At 30.3% G+C, this 22,497-nt stretch overlaps 1 protein-coding gene across 1 annotated transcript; it reads left to right on the plus strand.

The window, feature by feature from the left end:
- Positions 1-1,255: 1,255 nt before the first annotated feature.
- LOC111630847 (tRNA (guanine(10)-N2)-methyltransferase homolog) lies at positions 1,256-21,793 on the plus strand. The gene is given in 9 exon segments (XM_023375011.1): positions 1,256-1,392; positions 4,891-4,956; positions 8,570-8,653; positions 10,197-10,289; positions 13,600-13,756; positions 17,509-17,673; positions 17,752-17,821; positions 17,896-18,027; positions 21,597-21,793. Coding segments are annotated over 9 exon segments (999 nt in total). The 5' UTR covers positions 1,256-1,326; the 3' UTR covers positions 21,763-21,793.
- Positions 21,794-22,497: the final 704 nt, after the last annotated feature.

The raw sequence follows: 22,497 nt of genomic DNA on the forward strand, positions 1-22,497 counted from the left end.
GCCCCCTTATTTAGGTATCTCAATTTAAAAGACTAAAATTCAGTTTCGTCACAGAATAAGTAATGAAAAATTCCGTGCTAGTGTTGCCACCTTATTAAAATCGCTGACCCGGACGGCAGGTGAGGTTTGTTCGAATAGAAGTTCCTGACGCATGCGTATGTCATTTTGCAATGCGAAGAATAATGTGCAGTGCATGCTGGTTCTAAATCAGTTACAGTTAGTGAGTAGGGAGACTTGGATAGGAGTAATGCAAGTGACTTAGCTGTATTGGATATTGGAGGTGTGTATATATATATATATATATACACGAATAAGTCGTACAAGCATAAAAAAAAAGGTCAACAGGTTGCGCCGGACGGCGAGTCGATTCCCGGACTATCCGGATGGATGGTAACACTATTCCGTGCTCATGTCAATCGGTCCGAGTCATAGGTGGACGAAAATATGAAATAAAATGGTTCAAATTCTTACAAGATATTATTATTTATTGTGAAATTTTGCCGCCCCCACTACGCTACGCTACTGCTTGGAGAACGTGCCTCCCTTTTCGTCTCAGTTGCCCCTTTCCTAATTCCTAAGGGGTTTCAAACAACAGAAAATTCGTGACTTCTAGCCTATTCTAAATATAAAAGAAACTAATAAACGATATTTGAGCCATGTGCAACTTCGTCGTATGTTGACCAAAACACCATTCCTTGTTTTCAAGGCCAAATTAGACCCGAATGCAACCTGCGCCAGCTTTTTGGAGCGCTGATCCGACGTTGAATCATATAGTTCGAAGCTCCCTGTATAAAGTACGATACCTTTTTTATAGCTTGTGTCCCCCTATTCTTAGTCTGCGGACGCTACTGATTGTGAGTGTAATTGCGTATTCCGGTTGAAACCATTGGGTTAAGGTGACAGCCTACTGTTTCGGGAAACTCGGATCGAAATCAGACGAGTCAAACATTTCCAGGAACTTTTTGCAAAGTAATCTTTTTCGTATATGTCGGACCCCGTCCGTCACCATCCGATCGCTTCGTTGTGGGCTCGACGGATTTAATAACACGTCCTGTTAGTTCATACAGGGCAGAGAGCTCAAATAAAACAAAAAAAAAAAAAAATCTATCATCATTCACGATATATGAAAATCTATCTTATTACTAAATTAATATTAATACAAATCATTAATGAAATAAATCAATTATATTTTATTTAAGACACGCATTACTTCAATATAATTTTACTTAATATTTATTAACGTCATTAATATTTCCCATGGCAACACTTAAGTGCAGTGTGTTGAGTTGTACAGACGATTCGTGTGAAATTTGAATTTACAGTAACATGTGTAAGCGAATTAGTAAATATTTGTTATGGTATGCACACGAGCATTCAAAGTTTAGATTAGCGGTAAGCGAATAGATTTTTTTTTTAATCTAATAATAATGAACATTAATCTGATTTCAAATTAAACTTCATTTTTTTTCCCTAGTAATTCTAGTCTTTCTAGTCCATCCTCAGTAGTGAATGCTAAAACTATTGTGACAAATGTAGTGTTAGAATTTGTTGGGTCGATTTCACACCATGACCATCTGGCTGACCTGACTGATCCAACAATTGGATTAACCGATAGCAAAAGCATTTGCATTGGCTGCGTTTGGCAGAGTCGACAGTTGTAACAGAGTGAAGGTGTTTCGGTCAGTAGCTGTTATGTAGTTATGTCTGTGCCGAACGACGAATGACGTATGTGTTGGAACAAACCAGCCGTCATTGGTCAGTTTTGGGTAGTGTAAATGAAAGACGCTACTAAATGTAACTTCAAAATACCAAATGTATTCTGAAATGGCGCTACCGTAAAGGGCATTCGGCAGAAAAGTACTCGAAGGCTCCGGAACCGTTGAGTCTGCCAAACGTAGCTGTCAAATACACTTATTTTGGTGGTCTGTTTGTCACAACTGATAGGAACGAGTGTTGCAAATCGAAACACTGGCCAGTTATTGTAATTTTTTAAAAAATATCTTTGTAATCTGCCTGACTAATATTGTATATTCACAGATTTTTATCAATGACTCTGAAAAGTCTATTTTTTTCTGATCTTTCTTGTTACGTAGGTTTATCGTCAATCCAATGTCTTATTGGCTGAAGCTCTACTGATCTGACTCGACTACAGATATTTAATTTTTTAAATATGGTAGGTCTTCTACTAGTAGTATTGGAATCAAAGGATATACTGGTCTTTGAGCTATGCTGTAAAGTACAGTTAATTTGTCAAGTAGCCAATAGCTGGCACTAGAGTTGCATTAGGGCGAGAAGTTGTTGGTTTATCTATGTGGTTAGTAGGTAGTTTTACTGTTTTTAAGCATCTTTATAACTTTTTTCTACTGTTCTATCAAAAAAATCTTATTCATAATTACATTTTTTAATTTTATACCGTGTATAAAGAAATAAAAAGTATATTTGGTTTATAAAAAATTAATACAGTAGAACCTCGAAAACTCGGCTCTCGATAACCCGGCACTCAGGATAACTCGGCCACACCCTGGCAGGGCAAAAAAATCTTTAGTTAATTAATTTTCATTATAGACAGCTTTATAAAAGTATAAAAGCTCTCATAAAGTATTTTTCTGAGGTCTGTCTTATCAGGTAAATTACTGTACACAGTGTATTCATTAATTTTCATTTTCATGTAGTAAAGGCTCTATGCTTTCATAAAGGATGTACTTTTCCTTTGTTTAAGGGTATTTGGGCAGTTTATTCTCTGTTATATTCTCAAGTAAACAATACATACAAGTACAGTACAGTATTTTCTGAGGAAACACTTGTACTTATTTTTTTTACCCCATTTCCGATAACCCGGCATTTTCACAAACTCGGCCACCTTTCGGTCCACATTAGGCCGAGTTTTCGAGGTTCTACTGTAAGATGATAATTTGAATTACAGATGAGGATGTGGGTAAATCGAAAATAATTACAGTATTTACTTGCATATAAGACGATCTCACATATAGTACGAGGTGTGACTTTAAAGATAAAGAAAATTAGATTTATTAATACAATTCTAATTATTTTGTTTAATCACAAAAAAATATTAAATGCACGTAAATGCACCATTGTTCTACAAAAATTACTGGCATTTTAAACTTTAAGGAAAAATCTTGTAAAGTCGACAACATAATTTGTTCATGAAAAGCTGGACAATTGGAAATCTTTTTTGCCAATTCTTAACAGTTGAATCCACTCTCTGTCGATTACAGTTATGAGTTTCTCCAAATTCTGAAATTGGAATTCAATTCAAAAGCTTTGCTTTTCCTATTGCTATTCACCTTTACTCCTGACAATACACAAGAACGATTCAAACGACACAGATAAAATACTTTTGTTTTTAAACACAAGAGGTGAATACACAGGTCACAAAAATTATTTAAAAAAACGCAAAAAATAGGGGTGGCAAACCTATGGCACATGTGCCCAAAGTGGCACGTCTGAGAAAGCATCTGGCACGTAACATCATACAATTTCAGTTTATCCTTTTTGTTCAATCAGCTTCTTTACTTTTACTGTAATTAAAGCATATTCATTTTATTTATTTAATCATAGATGTCTGAAATCCAGAACATTGGCATGCATGAACATTTTTAAAGATAAAACGCTTACTATATGGCACGTGGACTGAAAAAGGTTTGCCATCCCTGGTCTAATAAATTTAAAGTTTAAAATTGTGAAAATGACAGTTAATAGAAATATAAATATTAATGACATTTATGAATAAATAATATTCAAAACTGGATTAAAACAGTATTTATAAGCAGTCCTTTAAAAAAGAGAAAAGAAATATCTGAGTTAAAAATGAGAAAATTTCATATATTAAAAGAATTTTGGATGTTTGCAGCTGACTCTCCCTATGCTCAAGCCAAACTTACACTGTGAAATGATCAAAGCGCGTGGCAGAAATATTTATTACTCCCTTATTGTAGCATTAGAGCTATTGGCAGAACTAATATATGTATCGAGTCAAACAACCTATTGTCATGGCAACACAACTTGGAATCAATCTAATTTGGTTGGTTTAGTGTGAAATTGCCCTTACACATTTCTGAAGATGGGCTGGAAAACTCAAAAGTAGTAACTTTAATTAAAAAAAAATATATATTTTACTAAGGTTTAAATGATGTTTCCATATTTAGGGGCAGAAGGCTTCAATTAACTATATAAGAATTTCCGATGCAAACCAGAAATCATGTTATTTCAGTTCAAAAGTTTCCCCAAAAGGTGTTAGATTGATGACCGACACAACTCTATTGTTAAAGGAAAAGTACAATGTACAGGGGCAAGGCATTACTAATTTGAGGTGGAGAGAATATATTTTAAATTAAATAAATTAAAAATATGTTCAAAAATTGCAGCCTGACATTGTGACAATATCACAATAAATAATTGCTAGTTATTTATACTTACAAGTAACAAAGGAACAAAATAACATCTTAAAAAAGAAGTAAGAGAGGAAAAATTTAAGAAGTACTATATATTCATATCTTTGAAGGTTGGCTTTTACTTTCCCAAATGTTTTATAACAAGACTGTAATCCTGTCACATATGACCCTCCAGGTTTTTGGAATATTCATATTTTGAGATCAAAAGATCTCAAAACATAAAGATTCCTAAGTCAGAATGATTTTTATTTTTTCTATATACTTGATGACTTGAAAATTGTATCAATAGGAAAATCAATTTGAGAATTGTTTACATGCTAATGAATTTAAACTAATTTTTATGAAATAAAGTTTTTTTGAAGACAATATCATGCCTTCTATATTTATATCTTAGGCTTTGCATTTTATTTATTATTATTTATGCTGTTAATCATTATTTACAATTACAGTTGAAAAAGTAATTTTATTTCTTTTGTAGGAAATAAACTCTATAGCATCAATGTTTGATATTAAATTATCGTGGATTGAAGAACCATCAGAACAGGTAGTTTAAAATATTCTAATTTACATATTTATTAGTTTAAAAAAGTTTCAAAACTAAAGAAATAGCTATGAATATACTATAGCGTTAAATATATAAGGATTGCCCAATTGAAAAATGGACACATCATATTTCATCGTGCATAGTAGCAGTTGGTGTGTCACCTTACAGGCAAGTATGCTCAATGTAGGTGAAGCACAGGCTGCATTAAGTACAGATGTCCCTTGATAATCTGACAGGTATGGGACCAAAGGCGTGTCGGATTACCAAAAGTGTCCAGATTACTGAAAGTGATTACATATTTGGTATTGTTTTGCTAGCAGTAGCCTACAATATTCCCTACTCCAACTGTTCAAACAGAACTGCTCACGGAAAACACACGAAATATGTGTCATTGTGTAAAAATTGGGTGGGGAGATTCATATTGCAACATGCTTCTGTGCAAGCAGACACGTAACGGGGACAGGGACTACGGTGACCTTGATGGGAAGTGCATCGGACTACTGAGCATGTCGGATTAAAAAACGTTGGACTATCAAGGGACAGCTGTATTAACGAGAATAGAGTTTAGCTCCAATAATTGGCAGATTAATGTTAAGTTAGTTATGATGGAAGCATCCAGAATCAAACAATGGGTGGTAGTTTGGTTTTTAGTGGCTGAAGGGAACAGGAGTGCTGACATCTATAGATGAATGAAGCATATTTATGGTGAACATTGTTTAGGATGAACAGCCGTGAATAATTGGTGCAATACTTACAGAGAAGGCTGCAAGTCAATTCCAGATAAATTAAGACCAGGTCAGGCACACTCCATAATCTCCACTGCATCAATTGCTGCATGGATGACATAATCAAAACTGGCGATGAGTTACAACTTTCACATTTTCGAACCTCTCAAGAAAGCTTTGTGAGGATGATGAGGTGATGGATAGGGTCGAAGAATTTTTTGCCAGCAACCACCAGAGTTCTCTGCTAGGAGCATCTGTCTGCTTGTGACATGATGGGATCTTTGCCTAAACAAACATGGAGATTTCTTTTAGATTTGCAATAAATGTTTGCCAGTTATAATGTATTTTCACTTTTCATTTGGGCAACCCTTATACATTTAATTACAACTTGCTTTTTTACATCATTATATTCATTGCATTTATAATGTTAGTAGAGAAAGTAAAAATATTGATATATATATATCAATATTTTTTCTTTCTCTACTGATATATATTTACATATATATATATATCAGTAGAGAAAGTAATATAGATATATATACAGTAATACTCTGAACTTACGCAATAGGTGGGACCGAGCGATAACTGTGTAAGTCCAGGTATAATTTCATATATAAATACATACAAATAATTTTTAATTGGGGCCTTAGAGTAAAGAAAACAATAACTTAGAAAAAAAAAAAGTTTAATAAAATCTTAGATAATACATATGTATAACAAATTATATTATTATACAATTTTTCACATTTACTTGATTATCATACTATAATTTTAATATTGTTTCCATCTCAGCAATAATACCGTCACGTTTGCAAATGATGCTTGAATGTAAAGATTGAGCATTTTTCACAGCTTTGAGAATTTTTTCTTTACCTTTTATAATTGTTCTGACCGTCGATTCTGGTAAATCAAACTTCTTTGCCAAATCACAAATTTTCATTTTTGTATTGAAGTCTTTAATAATGTTAACTTTACATTCCAAAGATAAAGTTTTTCTTTTCTTGTATGATGCAGAAGAATCAGTTCTACTTTGTTTGGATGACATAGTAGAGTCTCTTAAGTCTCCGTAGATATAACAAACACAGAAATAAATAACACAAAATAAATTGTAGCTATGCGTCGATTCTGCACAACATGTCCGAACATGTAAGCTGAACAATAGTGTGGAGGAGTGAGTAATTAAGAGTTGCGTGGCGCTCAAACAAAAGATGAATCGATGAGATTTGAAAATCGCATAACTCCGGGTTTGTGTAAGTCGAGGTATTACTGTAATTGTAAAATAAATTAATAAAATGTACTTACTTACCATATATGCATTTCATATTGCTGTAAGTAAGAATTAATAGAAGTTTTAATAATTGTTGTAATCTTTGAAGTTCCTTATGGTTCTTCATATAAGATTAAGGACCATAACAGTTTAAAATTATAACATTCTTTGTTGAAAAAATATAACATTAGTCAGCACAGTTTATAAATTCAAAACAAATATGACATGAGAAAATACCACTCAGAAAAGAATGAGTATGTAGTCTACTCTTAGTAATTTGAACCTGTGTTAATCTTCTATTTAAGCTAAACTAATTTCTTTTTTACAGACATTTTCCTTTTTACTATTTTTATAAGATTAACAATAAATTTTATTAGATTTTGAATTATATTTTATAAATATATCAATGAGAGTAAAATATAAAAGACCATGTATTAATTTATTCTTTATTCTTTACTAGCAAAGTTCCTGGTGTTGCCCAGGAAATTTTTGATATTGTATTCTTGATTCAAAAATAAAAACAAATGAAAAATCAAATTTTGAGGCAAATAGACCAAACATTCATTTGAAAGTTTGCACCTTGGAAAACTTTCATATGTATGTTTTGTGCTTGCTAAGAATGTAATACTAAATGGTATGGAATGGTGCGGTTTCATTGGTCAGGTGGATAGCAATTGATGTTTTTCAACACAAAAATAATTATTGACTTCTGCCTGCATGTGAAGATAATTCAAGACATTCAAATTTTTTCTATTGTTAAATCTAACCTACTATATGTAGCTAAATATTAAATGGTAATTGGCCAACCTCTCAAATTTCACAAAAAAATGTACCAAATATTTAAACTAGGCATTTTCAAAACTCCTACAAAATATTTTGTATTTGCTTGTAACTTTGTATTAAGTAATTTTCTTATTCAAATGTTACCATCCTGCTTGCTACCACTTGAAAGAAGTCGAATAGTTGATGAGTTGAAATTAGCCATCACAAGTTAATCACAAGAAAATCAGTGTTAATCCTTTGATAAGTAGGTTTACCAGTGGCTTCCTTTCCTTCCAGAGTGAGTTAGTTTTTGAACAAGACACAGTTTTTCTGTCCAAAAACAAACTAAGAATTGAGTGGAAGTGCTACCAAATCAATAATAATATTTTGGGAGAGTCATCTATGATGATAACTTGCCTCTTTTTGTTGTATCTCTCACCTCTTGAAAATTGAAACCCTTTTAGTTTATATGTTCTACAGTTATGTTTATGTACAGTACATTTATATTTTTACTTATTTAGTTTGTTCTACATTTTAGTCAAACATTTTGTACATTATTTTTTGAAAATTGCTACGTTCCATTTCTGAATTACTGTAAAGAAACAATTCCATGTTCTATTTACAATCTTTCACCTGAAGACAATGACAAATATGCTATGTCAAAAGTACTAGTGTTTATATTTAAATAAACAATTCTTTTCAAGTTTAACAGTCTTGTCAACCAAATTTTGATATACTGTATCTAGTATATATATTTTAAAAATTTTTGTAAAAAATTTGATAAATATCTAAAAGTATTAAAGATAAAAAAATAAAATAAATAGAATAAATGTTACTAATGTGATATTTTTTATTTTAGCCATTTTGTTTATTCCATCTTTCATCTGAAAGTGATGCAAGAAAAATAATGTCAAGATGTGTTTTGGGAAAGTAAGTTATGTTTATTTATTTATAAAATCATGCTCTTATAATTAATTCATTTTATATTTTCACTACATTTTTTTTGTTATACAAAATAAATTTAGAAACAATTAATTTTGTGAGATTTTATATTTTATTGGTTCATTTGATAAAAGAATGTTTGGATGTAATTTTTTAAAGAAAAGATTGGAAAATTTTAAGTGACAATTATGTTCCCAAGAAATAATATATACAAATAATCCAATAATTAATTTAAATATTCAAGCAAACAGCCAGATTCTTTAGTGGGCTACTATAAGACTAATTAATTATTAAGAAAGTAAGCAGTTTGACTGGAGGTAAGTAGTTCAGCTGCCATCTCATGTTAAATTTAAGAATTAGAAATAAGTAAATGCAATTTACAACATATTCTGGAAGAAAAGATTGGCATGGAGTGGAACTTGAAGCAGCAACTGCAACTTACTATGCAGGTGCATTGCCAATTATGTTAACCAAATCGCTATCTGATCTTGNAACTAAAGTTACTAAGATGTGGGACCTTCTTAACCAAGTTCTACTATATATGAAATTAAATTATTATATTAATGAGAATAATACTTTACTAAGCAAATTTCTCAATATATTTATAAGTAAATATAATAAACTTTTTTGATGCAGGAGAACAATAATTCCCATATTTTATATTAATTTTTACGTCAAAAACAAACCTTACAATCAATGAGCTGACTTTTTAATTTTGTTCAAATATTTTTAACGAGTAATATCTTATCATCTTCAGCAACTTACATTGATTTTAAATTGAATAGCATTTTTCAAATTTTACATTTTAAGCACTAACTGTTTAATATTCCATTAACATAAATATTAATAGAATGTTCTTTTTAAAATGTAACATTTAAAAAATGCCATTTTATTACTAATATAAAAGCTGTCGTTCCACTTACCTTGCAATAACGTCAGTTATTGCAATGTAAGTGGAATGACAGCTTTTATATTCATTTTTGGATTAAATTATCAACATGGAATTAAAATGATTTGCTATTTTGTCAAAAAAAGGAGGCCTAGGGAAAAGCGTAAGAGTAAAATTGGTCAGGTGAATTCTAGATTTAAAAGAATAAGAACAACTAAGACCTCCAAAGGCCGTGGAGTTCGACTTGAGCAACATTGAGTAAGAATGGCTTAGTCAAGGACTGCAGAAACAGCATTACGTCAAGCTCTTTTCAATTCTTCAATCTCTACTCTCTCATAAAAAATATTCTGTCAAGCTTGACGGGAGAATTTCTAGTTTAGAATATAAAGTAAGTCACTGAAGACGAGAAGATAATACAACTCAGAAATGTTTCAACAAAATTAAAAAGTTGCTTCCTTGATCGAATGTTTGTTTTTGGTATGAAAATTTATCATAAATTGAGTCTTGTAGTATTTTTAACTAAATTTTTTTCTATTAAGATAATTTACATTAAAAACAAATAAAATATAATATGTAAATGTATTGTTGAAAATTTTTATTATTCTATTTGATTATGTTACTTATTATTATTATAAATGTTTATAACTTACTATAGGCACAATACTCAAAATCTGATCAATCCTTTAGAATTCGGATTGAAAGCTTTGGAAAGAAATTGAGAAAAGATGAAAAGTTAGAGAAAATAGAAGTAAGTTTTGAAAATTATATTTTATTGATGCTTTTGATAACATTTCATTGATAAAAAGTTGTAAAAAATTTCCATACTGTTAATAGTTTGCATTATAACATCTTTCTTGATTTCTTACTGATGTTTATGGTGTAATTTTTCTATTAATGTATATTGATTCTTGTTTTAGTTTTATTCTTATAAAATCAGTGACATAGATATTCAATTTAAAATTATTTACTTTACACAGTATGGAAGAATAATATGCTAAAGAAGAAAGATTGAAATTTAATGCTATAATAGTATTCTTTTAATTATCTTGATAAATTGCAAACAACTATCTGAAAACAAAATTGTATCAATTAATTATCAGAACAGAAATAACAGATGCAAATTATGAAATAGAATTTTACATAATTTCATTTTAATTATTAATATTATTATATCACTTATTTATGACTTAAAAATATTATAATTCTAAGAGAGAAAGATTCAGTTCAGAGATATTACATTCTAAAAAAATCCAGCAATGAGTAGCTTAACTTTCTTGGTAGCATTTAAAAGTTTGGTGGCATTATCTGTTATGAAGTTTTATTAAAAGCTTTTTATATTTTTAATTTTTCTCCGTTGTGTGTCGCTTTGCATTGGATTTTCATTGACATTAAGCCTAATGAAAGTTTTTTAAAATAATAATCATGGCTATTGTATCATTAAAAATTATTTCTTTATTTTGCACAAACAAAGTAAATATATTGAAAAATATAAAAACAAAAAAATTATATTTTGGAAGTTAATCTAGTATCAAAAACATTCTGATTCGGCACGACACACGTCCCGACACACAGTCCTCAGAAAAACACCACACAAAACAGGCAAAACTCTTTCTTTCTCTTGGGTTTATCTGGAGATGTCAGCCACTTGGGCTATATCCTCCAACGAGCTGAAGCAAAACACACCACTCACGATGCGAGGTCCTAGAATATAGCTCACAATGGGGAAAAGAAGCCTCATTCAAATACTGGCACGTCCTTAAGTATCCTCTCGATGTGTATGAATTGGAACATTTTTGATAGTAGATTAACTTCCAAAATATAATTTTTTTTGTTTTTATATTTTTCAATATGTTTATTTTGTTTGTGCAGAATAAAGAAATAATTTTTAACTATACAATATGGTAGTAAAGTGCTGCCAGCTAAAACACGCACACCAACAAAAATAATATTGAAGATATAGCCAAAGATTGCAGTGCCAAAGCACTAGTGGAAATTTGAATTTCCTGACTGGAACACTTTTGGTTAACTGATGTTTTGGTTGATAGGTATTTGGATAATCGATGCTCTACTGTATTATGAATTGGTAAAAAGCTTAATTTTGGAGGAAGGGGTGGGTTTTATAAAAAAAAAATTGTAAATGCTAAAAACTAGTAAAGTCATTAAGTCCGACCTTATTCGAGATGCAACATGACTCCTTTTTATCTCCCCACTCTGTTGATCTTAACCACCAAAATTTAATAGCATTAATCTCCCTAATACATAAACCCTCCCGCAAGATTTTAGAAATTTTTGACAAAAAGCACACGAATTATTAAGCTTTAAACAGGGTGAACAAAATTGTGCCCACACAAACACTAACATTCATACCTACAGAAAAACCCGAATATTTTGCATTTCTTGAGGTTTCAAGGTCTTCTGAAGACCAGAAGACCTGAAGTATCGAGAAGTGCAAAAATGTAAAAATCTTACCAGTCATTTTTGATCGATTGCCATACTTTTCTTATGTTATATATAACAGAGTCAGGAAAGTAAAATTAATATGCCAATAATGTGTGAATAAAATGAGTTTTTCTGGGTACGTCTCTTGACATTTCAAGGTCCCGAGTTCCAAAAATGTAAAAATCTTGGGGAGTCATTTTTTTGACCAATTACCATACTTTCCCTCTATTATAATAGAGCCAGAAAAATAGTTACTATACTTTTGAAAATGACTTTGGTATTATATTTTAAAGTGTTTCAATCTACTTTTACTTGAAATAGTGTATCCGTAATGATATATAATTGTAATCAGATCATTAAAACATCTTTGTCATATATAACATTTATTAATAATTTAGTCACTGTTGATTAACATGTTTTTTATTTCTCTAACAATAGCTTAAATATTTTTTCTTTAACATTTTTAAACCAATTGAAAACACTGCTTAAAACAGCAATTTTTTACATCACTGATACTGAAATGCATTTTAGATCAATGATTCAAACAAGTTAATAAAAGAATTGCTGTTTTAAACATTTCATTAACATGTAACTTGTACATTTTCTTAGAGCCCATGCTTGGTAAATGCTCAGCCTCAGTGCCTTGAAAAGGCCCTGCATTTATATCTTGCACTGGGCTTATATATGCAAAATATGAAACCAGTTGTGTATGTAATTAAGTTAGAAAATGAATGAAAAGTTAATCCAACAAATAAAATACAGGTATCCTCTACTTTACAAGAGACTTACAATAGTACTTGTTTTTGCTAACAGAAAGAAATTCAAAGAGGATTTCACTTTTACAGAAAAAAATGAAAAGCAAAAATAGCATTTAGTGTTTGTTTTTCAGTGAGCCATTTTAGAGGCACTATGCACTTTAAACAGTGAGAGGTGTTTCTAAACTTTTTCCCTGGAAACTACACTCAGCATCTCAGCATCAATCTACCATAGCTTTGAACTTTGTGAGCATCTACACTTTATCATGATTTGTGCATCCATTAGTAAAATGTGTACTTAGGTACAAAAAGCTCTTAGGACATGTTTGGTAGGTTAATTTTGGGTCTAGGAACTTAAAAAATGAATGGTAATTGCTTCTTTACTTTATGCCAGTTTGGCTTATGAAAGGTTTCATAGTAATGCTCTACATTTGGATAATGAAGGAACCTATATTTATTTTCTTTTTAATAAAAAAATTTAATGTTTTTCTTCTATAATAAAGTCCAAGTTACCTATAATCTGCCAAAAATCTCTGTAAATCGTAAGAGTCTAGTAATTTCTCCTTGCGTGCATTAGCTTTAGCAGTCAGTTGAGTCCATTCTTCATTGATTTCACTTTGTTTTGTGTATATTGTTTCGGCAGCTTCTGGGTGAGTTTGCATCAGTCGACTAGCAGTATCATCTAATTGACGAATCTGAAAACAAATTGAACATTAAATTTTCTTACACCATTTAATACTACTACAGGTAACCCCCGTATAACATGGCACTTCTACAGCACGGATTCGCTCTAACACGGTTCGAGAATTGGTACCATCCCCCGTATAACACGGTACTTTTATAGCNATAAATTATTCTTTATAGGTATGTGACGGCCAAAGATCCATGATAAATAAATTTAACTTAAAACAACGAAAATTTATTGGTAATACTAGTATGGATCCAACATTATCTTTAATCATGGCAAATATGGCAAAAATTAAAAAAAATGATCTTGTTTTAGATCCATTTGTTGGATCAGGTAATAAATTTTGAACTGTTACTTGTTTAAATGATTATCCAAGTTTTAATCTTTACGTAGTTATGTTATTATATAATACTTTGCAATAATAATGTTAGATTAACTAGTTTATATTAGCTCAAACTAAGACTAATCTCTAACTTCCACAAATATCCAACATATGCTTTATTGGAGAACCAGTTGAACATGATCAGCATATAACAAGTCCTGAGTACTTTCAAATCTTTTGATTCATCATCAGGGATGCTTCTTATTCTGAATTTAACCTCCAGTGATAAGTTTTTGGATATTTGTATTGGTTCATTTTGAATTACAATGAATATATAGAAGATTTTTAATCTGTTATCTATGGAACTAGAATAGTAGCAGATTACTGGATGCTTTTGTATTTTCATAATAAGAGTGACTCAAATGATTAGCTTTGCTGTGGTGGGAAGCTTCTTTTATAAATGTTGCCACAGATGCAGTGTGGATCGAATTCTTGTCAAAAATCTGTAAACATCAGGTGATGCATTCAAATCTTATCCTGACTGATATTTGCACTAACTTGTTTAATGAGTTTGATATAAACACATGTTAAGTACAAGAATGCACAAGTGAGAGTATCTGACCTGACTCTCTCGAATGTCAATTTTGGATTATTGGTTACATTTTAGAGCAGGGGTGGCCAACAGTTTTTGCCCCCAGGCTGAATTGGAAAGAAAACTTTTTTCACGGGCCGAACCAGAGGCTGCCCTAGCAAGATTTTGAGGTGGTGAAAGATCTCATTGTGGTGTCACCCCATAGAGACTAAATTGTACATAGAGATTACAGATACATTTTATAATCAACATTCTACACTGTGCTGAAGACATTTGTAATGGAGTGTTAACTTTAATTGCACAGTTACTTGTTGACCTTATTTTTAGGCATCAGAATTTTTCATCGAGATATTCGGACTTAAGTAGCTAATATTTAAAGATTAATCACGGGCCACATAAATCCATTACACGGGCCACATCCGGCTCGCGGGCCATATGTTGGCCATGCCTGTTTTAGAGGGTGCTGGATTATTGAGTGTTAGATTAATGAACTTCTACTGTATTTTTATTCATCAGATTTGAAAATTTTGGATAAGAGTCAATTGTTTTAAAAGTTATTTCAGAAGCTTAATAATTCAGGATAAAATATTCAGTTAGATACTGCATTATTTAATAGGACTATACAAGATTTTGAGGACTAATAAATTAAGATTATCTGAATATAAAATTGTATATTTCTACATAATAGCTAAATNAATCCCCAAAAGAAAAAGTCTAAGGGCGTAATATCCGACGATCTAGGAGGTCACGGTATCGGTCCTCCGCGCCCAATCCAACAATTGGGAAACTGTGTGTCAACGTATACATTTTCTATACAATTCTATCTTTATTTGGCCATTTTCTACATAGTATTATACAATTAAATTAAAATATAATAGCTGTTTAGATTTATAACTGGTTGATTAGGACAATTATTTCACTCCTAAAATTGTTTTTATGATATCTATATATCCAAGATATTCTTTGACTGATGGATTTAACATAAAAAACTAAAATTAATATAAAGTAGTTATTATTTTATACAGTAAGACCTCATTTAGCACTTCCTCAATTAATACTGATTCGATATAACGTGGTCATTAATACTGATTCGATATAACGTGGTCTGTTTGAAGCCTAAAAAAAAAATAGCCCAAAGTTTATACCTATTCAAATTATCACTGCATTTCATTGTATATAATAAGATTATTCCCGAACACAAACTAATCAGCAAAAAGTGGCAATTCGTCATAGCACTGTACTTTCCTTAAATCTATGTTTATCTGGTGCAATTTTGAAAAAAATATAACATTATGGATGCCAGAGGCAATTTCGACTTCACTTGGCAAGAGTTAACTGATAAATGCATGAACAGTGTGTGGAAGTTATGGCTGGAGGTATCCAAGGATTCTCAATGAGAAGAGTCTATTGCAGAGTTGGAGAATGCAAAGAACAGGAATCATGGAGAAAGAAATAGAAAAATTAAAGTCTGAAATATGATATTTGAAAAAATGTAAAATGGAAGGCATAAAGAAGAGTCTATTGTTGATCGAATTGTCAACCTAATCAGTACAACAGGACGAGGAGATGTAGATGAGCAGGATATTGAGGAGTTACAGCAGGTTTCTGGTGAGAGCTTTACCAACGACAACCTTCAAGAATTGGCAGAACAAGGAATTCATGTAGAACTAGAAAATAGTGATTCTGAAAATGAAGAACCTAAAGAACTTGTTAGAGATTTCCTTAGTAAAAGTTTGGTAATGGTAACCAAAATCATTGATCAAATTGTGGCAAATGATCCAGATTTTGAAAGGAGTGCAAAAGCAAGATGAGGCAATTTGGATGCGACTCCTGCTACCAACATTTGCTTAACAAAAGAAAAAGAAAGCGACAAATGACACTAGATGAGTTCATCACAAAAAAATTAAGAATTTCAGAAGAACCAGGACCTTCATCACAAAAATGAACTTTATATTTCTGTGTGCATTTGTTTATGTTATGTAACATATATTATTATGCAAATTAATATAAAAATAACTTAAAATTAAAGTAAAATTTGTTTATTTTTGGTCGTATGTTTCCCTTTCTCTATTTACTGTGGGTTAAAATGACCTCGTTTAATACTGCTTTGTTGTCTAGAATATATCCTACGTGCTAAATGAGGTCTTACTGTATTTGTACTAAAATATTATTATTAGAAAATGTAATAAAATATTCAGAATATTAGTCTGATATGTTTTGCAAAATTAATTATCTTGAACTACAGGGTATCCACCATGAACTTGACACATTTGAAACTGTTGTAAAAAATCTACCGCTCAGGAAGGATGTAAAGTAATGCACATTTTATGATGAAAAACTCAAAGTGTTTTATTAAAAAAAAATCATTGAACCTCTACATGAGCTCCTTTTGTTGCATGTAGAACATCGAGGCTATACTCCATTTCCTACCAGGTTCTTTCAAGCATCTTGGGCATGACGGCAGCAACAGCATCGTGAATGTGCACAGGAAGATGTCGAAGGTCACAAATTTTGACACCGGTGTAAACCTTGTCCTTGACAAATCCCCAAAAGAAAAAGTCTAAGGGCGTAATATCCGACGATCTAGGAGGTCACGGTATCGGTCCTCCGCGCCCAATCCAACAATTGGGAAACTGAGCATCGAGGAAACATCGAACATGCAGGCTCCAATGTGGAGGGGCACTGTCCTGCTAGAAAATTTNTAAATAAATTAATGTAAGTTAAATATTAAAAACACTAACTATAAATGTATTTGGGTAAATGCCTGGGGCTCCTTTTAGAGTTCAGGGTAGGGTAACCCCCTATGAGTGCCTCTGCCCCCCATAAAATGACTTGGCATTTAATTTTGCCAGAGTCGATGGTTGGAGTTGGACTACTAAAATTATCAGGGAGTCAGAGTTGAGTGTTTTTTTACTGACTCCGCAGCCCTGGTTACTTTATTTCATACATTGTTTTTGATATTGGTCATACTTTATTTCATGCAAGTAGTGTAAGAAATATACTGTGTATTATTAAATGTAGTAATTGTGTGTGTAGTATATGAAATATAATAACAAAGCTTAATGAGTAGTAAATAATTTTATATCATAAACATAAAATAAATTGTTTTAGTTAAGTAAAGCTGTAATTACTTTTTTCTTATAAAAATAACAAAAAACTTAATATTTTAAGCTAAACCAACTCGATATAAACAGAAGAAGAGAGAACCCGATGAATGCATTAAGTCCAATTTAAAACAGTATAATCTCCAAGATCGTTATCTAGATGTTTTAGTTGCTGATGCTTCTCTACCCTTGTGGCGAAATCAGTCTTTAATAGATGCAGTTATTACAGATCGTAAGTTTTATACTATTTATCAAAGAAATGCAATTTAATAAAAATGAGTATTAAATGTTTTTTCTGTTTTGAAATAAGCACCTTATGGAATTCGGGAAGCATCTGAACGGATTGGGACCAAAAAAAATTATGTTATTCCCACTCATTTGTAAGTTTAATGTTTTATTTATTACAAAAATATTATTTTGTATTAAATATTCAATTTACTTACTATTTTTGTAGAATTGATGGTCATATTCCGTCAAAAATAACATACAGTTTACAAAATATAATTAAAGATTTGTTGAATCTATGCGCATTTTGTTTAACTTTGGGAGGACGTCTTGTATATTGGCTGCCAGTATTCAAGGAAGAGTAAGAGTGAAATTTTCTTATGTAAATAATAATTTTTTTGATAATGAGTTGTTTTAATCTATATATGTATAAATGAGGATATTTGTTCTCTATACACTCCTAGGCCATTCAACCAATTGCTATGAAACTTAGCAGTTACATTCACATACTTCTAACTATAATGTTGTACATCCCATCCTAAAATATCAATTGGATTTCTATAAATCAATTAATTTCTATCTACATTAGATTTGCTAGCTTTACACTTAGCACCATCTATTGGCAAAAAATTTAAGAAAATAATCAACTAAATATAATTCTTACAGAAAAGGATATAATTTAAAAAATATATATATTTTTTATGCACTTAATTGCTAAAATAGCCAAACTCATTATTTATTTTTAATGATGATTCATTATGTCAACTTAAAAAGTAACCTATCAACATTTGTTTGATAGGTTACTTTTTAAGTTCTCAAATATATTTATTTATTTTTGAAAGGTGTAAATGTATGATAAATAGCAATTTAGTCTTATAAAGAAAGAAAACATTTTTAAATATTATCTGGTTTATACATTAGACAAAATTGAAATGTAGAAATATTAAATGGAAATGTAGCATTTACTCAATTAAAATGTCTTCTTTTTCTTATCATAACTTTTTTCCACATAATTTAAGCCTTTTATAAATCTTTTAATTTTTATTAAAATAAACGTTTCAAAACTTTTTTCTTAGAATTAGATGTGAATGTTAAAGTTGTGGTATAAAATCACTATAATCATTATTATTTTGCCATTTTCTATTGTATATATTGTTTTATAAAATATATCATTAGCGAGATGCTAATATATGATACATTCAATTACCTTTCTTGTTTCTTGATTGTTATGAAATAAGGTAAAGTAATCTTGTTCAACACCTTTTTAGTATGAATTTTCAGAATAGATCTTGTGGGAAACTCAAATATGGTTATTCTTGAAAATAGATGTGAATGCAACAATAACAATTTTTTAAAACTTGTTTCATGCATGAGATAATATTTACTATTTTCAGGTGTTTGGAATCAGAGTCCGGAGGAATTTCTGGCCAGAAGAGTCAGAGTCAGGAAAACTGTGTCGACTCTGATTCTGGCATTTTAAATTTAATTTAGTTTTTTTATTTAAATGAAAGAAAATTTATTTTATATTTATAAATTTTTTAAAATGTNATTTAAGAAAATAATCAACTAAATATAATTCTTACAGAAAAGGATATAATTTAAAAAATATATATATTTTTTATGCACTTAATTGCTAAAATAGCCAAACTCTTTATATGGTTTTCGTTTTAATGTTTGTTATATTATAGTATTTGATTTATATAACTACAAAGGTTATCTTATGTAAGGATTTATCACACTGAGTGACTGATCTAACACATTTTAAAAATTCTTTATTCTTCTACTGTACACAATTTAAAAATTTTTTAAATGTGTTAGATTGGCTATGGTGTGATAAACCCTTATGTAAGATAACCTTTGTAAATGTAAATCAAATACTATAATATAATAAAAGGGTTAGAAGTATGAAATAATCTAATAATCTTAATCTTTGTTGTTATTTTTTGCCCAGGTGATGTTGGGTATCTGCTAGTATATTAATAAATACAATACAAATACTTGTTATATTTATTAGGAAATTTATTTTTCTACACAATTTAATGTTCTAGAATAGTATATGTAAGAATCAAATATTTAAAGTTTAAATCTATAGTTATATATATATATATAAACTGATCATAATATCTGAAAATATTTGGACTTAAATCCATTAAGTTTATATGGATGGCCAAATGGTAAGAATGCCAGTTTACTGCTGTGGTAGAGCTGGGTTTGATTCTGATTTAACTCTTACATAATTTATTATACAGTAGAGTCTTGAAAACTCGGCCTAATGTGGACCGAAGGGTGGCCGAGTTTGTGAAAATGCCGGGTTATCGGGAATGGGGTTAAAAAAAAATAAGTATGAGTGTTTTCTCAGAAAATACTGTACTGTACTTGTATCATTGTTTACTTGAGAATACAACAGAGAATAAACTGCCCAAATACCCTTAAACAAAGGAAAAGTATGTCCTTTATGAAGGCATAGAGCCTTTACTACATGAAAATGAAAATTAATGAATACACTGTGTACAGTAATTTACCTGATAAGACAGACCTCAGAAAAATACTTTATGAGACATAAAGTTGTCTATAATGAAAATTAATTAACTAAGGATTTTTTTTGCCCTGCCAGGGTGTGGCCGAGTTATCTGGACTGCCGGGTTATCGAGTGCTGAGTTTTCGAGACTCTACTGTATATAGTATGTGTTGGGCATTGTATATCATTTCCCATCTAGTTAGCCAGCCAATCCTACTGTAAGTTGGGCTTTTCAATAATAGATTAAACTAATGTTGACTCTATAATCATAATATTCTGTTTCCTGGCATTGACTAATTAGTCAGTTACTTCTGTAGCCTGTTTATTTTTAAAAATTCTGATATGAAATTTTTTTTGGATGAATTTATATATTTTTCTATTAGTTCTGTAGTTAATTTGCATTCTGATGTTCATGCATAGTACACACAAAAGAAAATATAGATTTAATTTATATATGTCTATAAGTTAAATTTAACTTGTAACTATTGAACTTAGTACAATATTGCTTCCTGACAGCATACTTTTAGCCCAAATTATATAATTGTCATGTTTAGCCCAAGAATAATCTGACTAGATCTTAAACTAAAAAGTTAAGACTTATGATTAAACATAGTGTATTTATTATATAGAAGAAGCTAATATTACAGATAGCCAAATGACCAAAACAGCAGCGATACTAGCACTGGAGAACAGGTTTGAATCTGGATAGAAATTTGGATAGTGTTGATGACTGAGGCAATAAAGGTACATTCTGCCACACTAGGAGACTTGTGTTTGAGTTTAAATTGGTTTAGAAATTTTCACGAGTAGGTTGACCCAGATATATTTAGTTCAGTCCCATCCAGCTGTCCATATTATAGTTCTTGCCATATCCATGTCCATCATGGATTTGGCAAGATCTACATAAATATGTCTTCTTAGTGCCCATAGAGTAGAGTTTAAAATATTAGTTTTGTTTTTAATTTTTAATGTCAATATATTGAAAATGGAAATAAGTAAATGTTAAATTTCTTCTAAAAAATGAAGAGTTTATATTTACAATAGCAAATAATATAAATCCAAGGAAATTTATGTCCTCCTTTCGTGATGGAATTTCAACAGTAAAAAAGTATTTACTTAACATTAAAAGAACTCTCATTATTGTGACAATATTTTTTAATAGTAAAGCATTTTCAATAAATTAGTCTACTTCACTGTATACATACATATTTTTGCATTTGTTTGAAGATATTACATTTTTAACAATAAATCATTTCTTTTGTTTAGATTATAATGAATTTTATAAATATGTACAAAATGATATTTTTCTTAAGTGCTGTAGACTAAGTTATGGATGTTACATTGTATGTATATGCATGCATATTTTTGTTTGTAGGAAAATGTTGTTTATCTAAAAATAATTTTTTTTGTAGTTTTAAAGAAGACTGTATTCCAAGCCATCCTTGCCTTGCATTGATCAGTTTTTGTGAACAGGTACTTACCAGTCATTCGTCCAGATATCTTATAACGATGGAAAAAATATCCGAACCCCAAGTAAGATTTGTTTACTTAATGATTTATTTAATATGTTTTTGCTAATTTACTATTAAGAGAAAGCTATGTATTAAATCAGACAATTACATATATATATATATATAACATAGTTTCCTTAAAATGTTGTTCAGTTGTAGATTAGATTATAAGGTTCTGTTCAGTAGTTAGTATTATTTAATGAAATTGAATGACTAACTGATTAATATTAGACACTAGTACATTTAGGTTATAATAAAACTGGCCATAATTATCTCCATTATGGGCAAAGGATGAAGGATAGTGCCCCAATTCATATTATCTATGATAAATCATGAAGATCTGGATCTGGCTAAAACCTAGATCACCCAGATCTTCTAATTGAACTAACAATTAGAAGAGAAAATTAATACTTTTCATATGGAAAATATCCACTGATAGTAATGGTAACTGTTTATTATTTAATTTGTGAGCATCCACAAACATTTATTTGTAGCAGAAATGTAGTGAAGTTGGAATTGCATTAATAAGAAATGTGCTCAGAAATCAAATATAGAGCAGTATAAAATAATAACGAATGTTTGGTCAGCATTTGCTATGCAGTTAAAAATTACTGAAAAGAAATGCATTGGTTATGTTATGAATTGTGACATCTGATTATGTAATACAATCTCCAATTCAAGCATAATTTTTATGCAAGAAACTGCTAATTTGACCATTTAAATTACAAACTGAAAGTAACTTATTATTTTTATTTAATAGATAAATAATTATATTTTAAACTTTTCTTTAAAACAATATAAA

The sequence above is a fragment of the Centruroides sculpturatus genome, unplaced genomic scaffold (assembly GCF_000671375.1).
Source record: "Centruroides sculpturatus isolate CEXI.00-Female unplaced genomic scaffold, Cexi_2.0 scaffold6, whole genome shotgun sequence".
Taxonomy (NCBI): Eukaryota; Metazoa; Arthropoda; class Arachnida; order Scorpiones; family Buthidae; genus Centruroides; species Centruroides sculpturatus.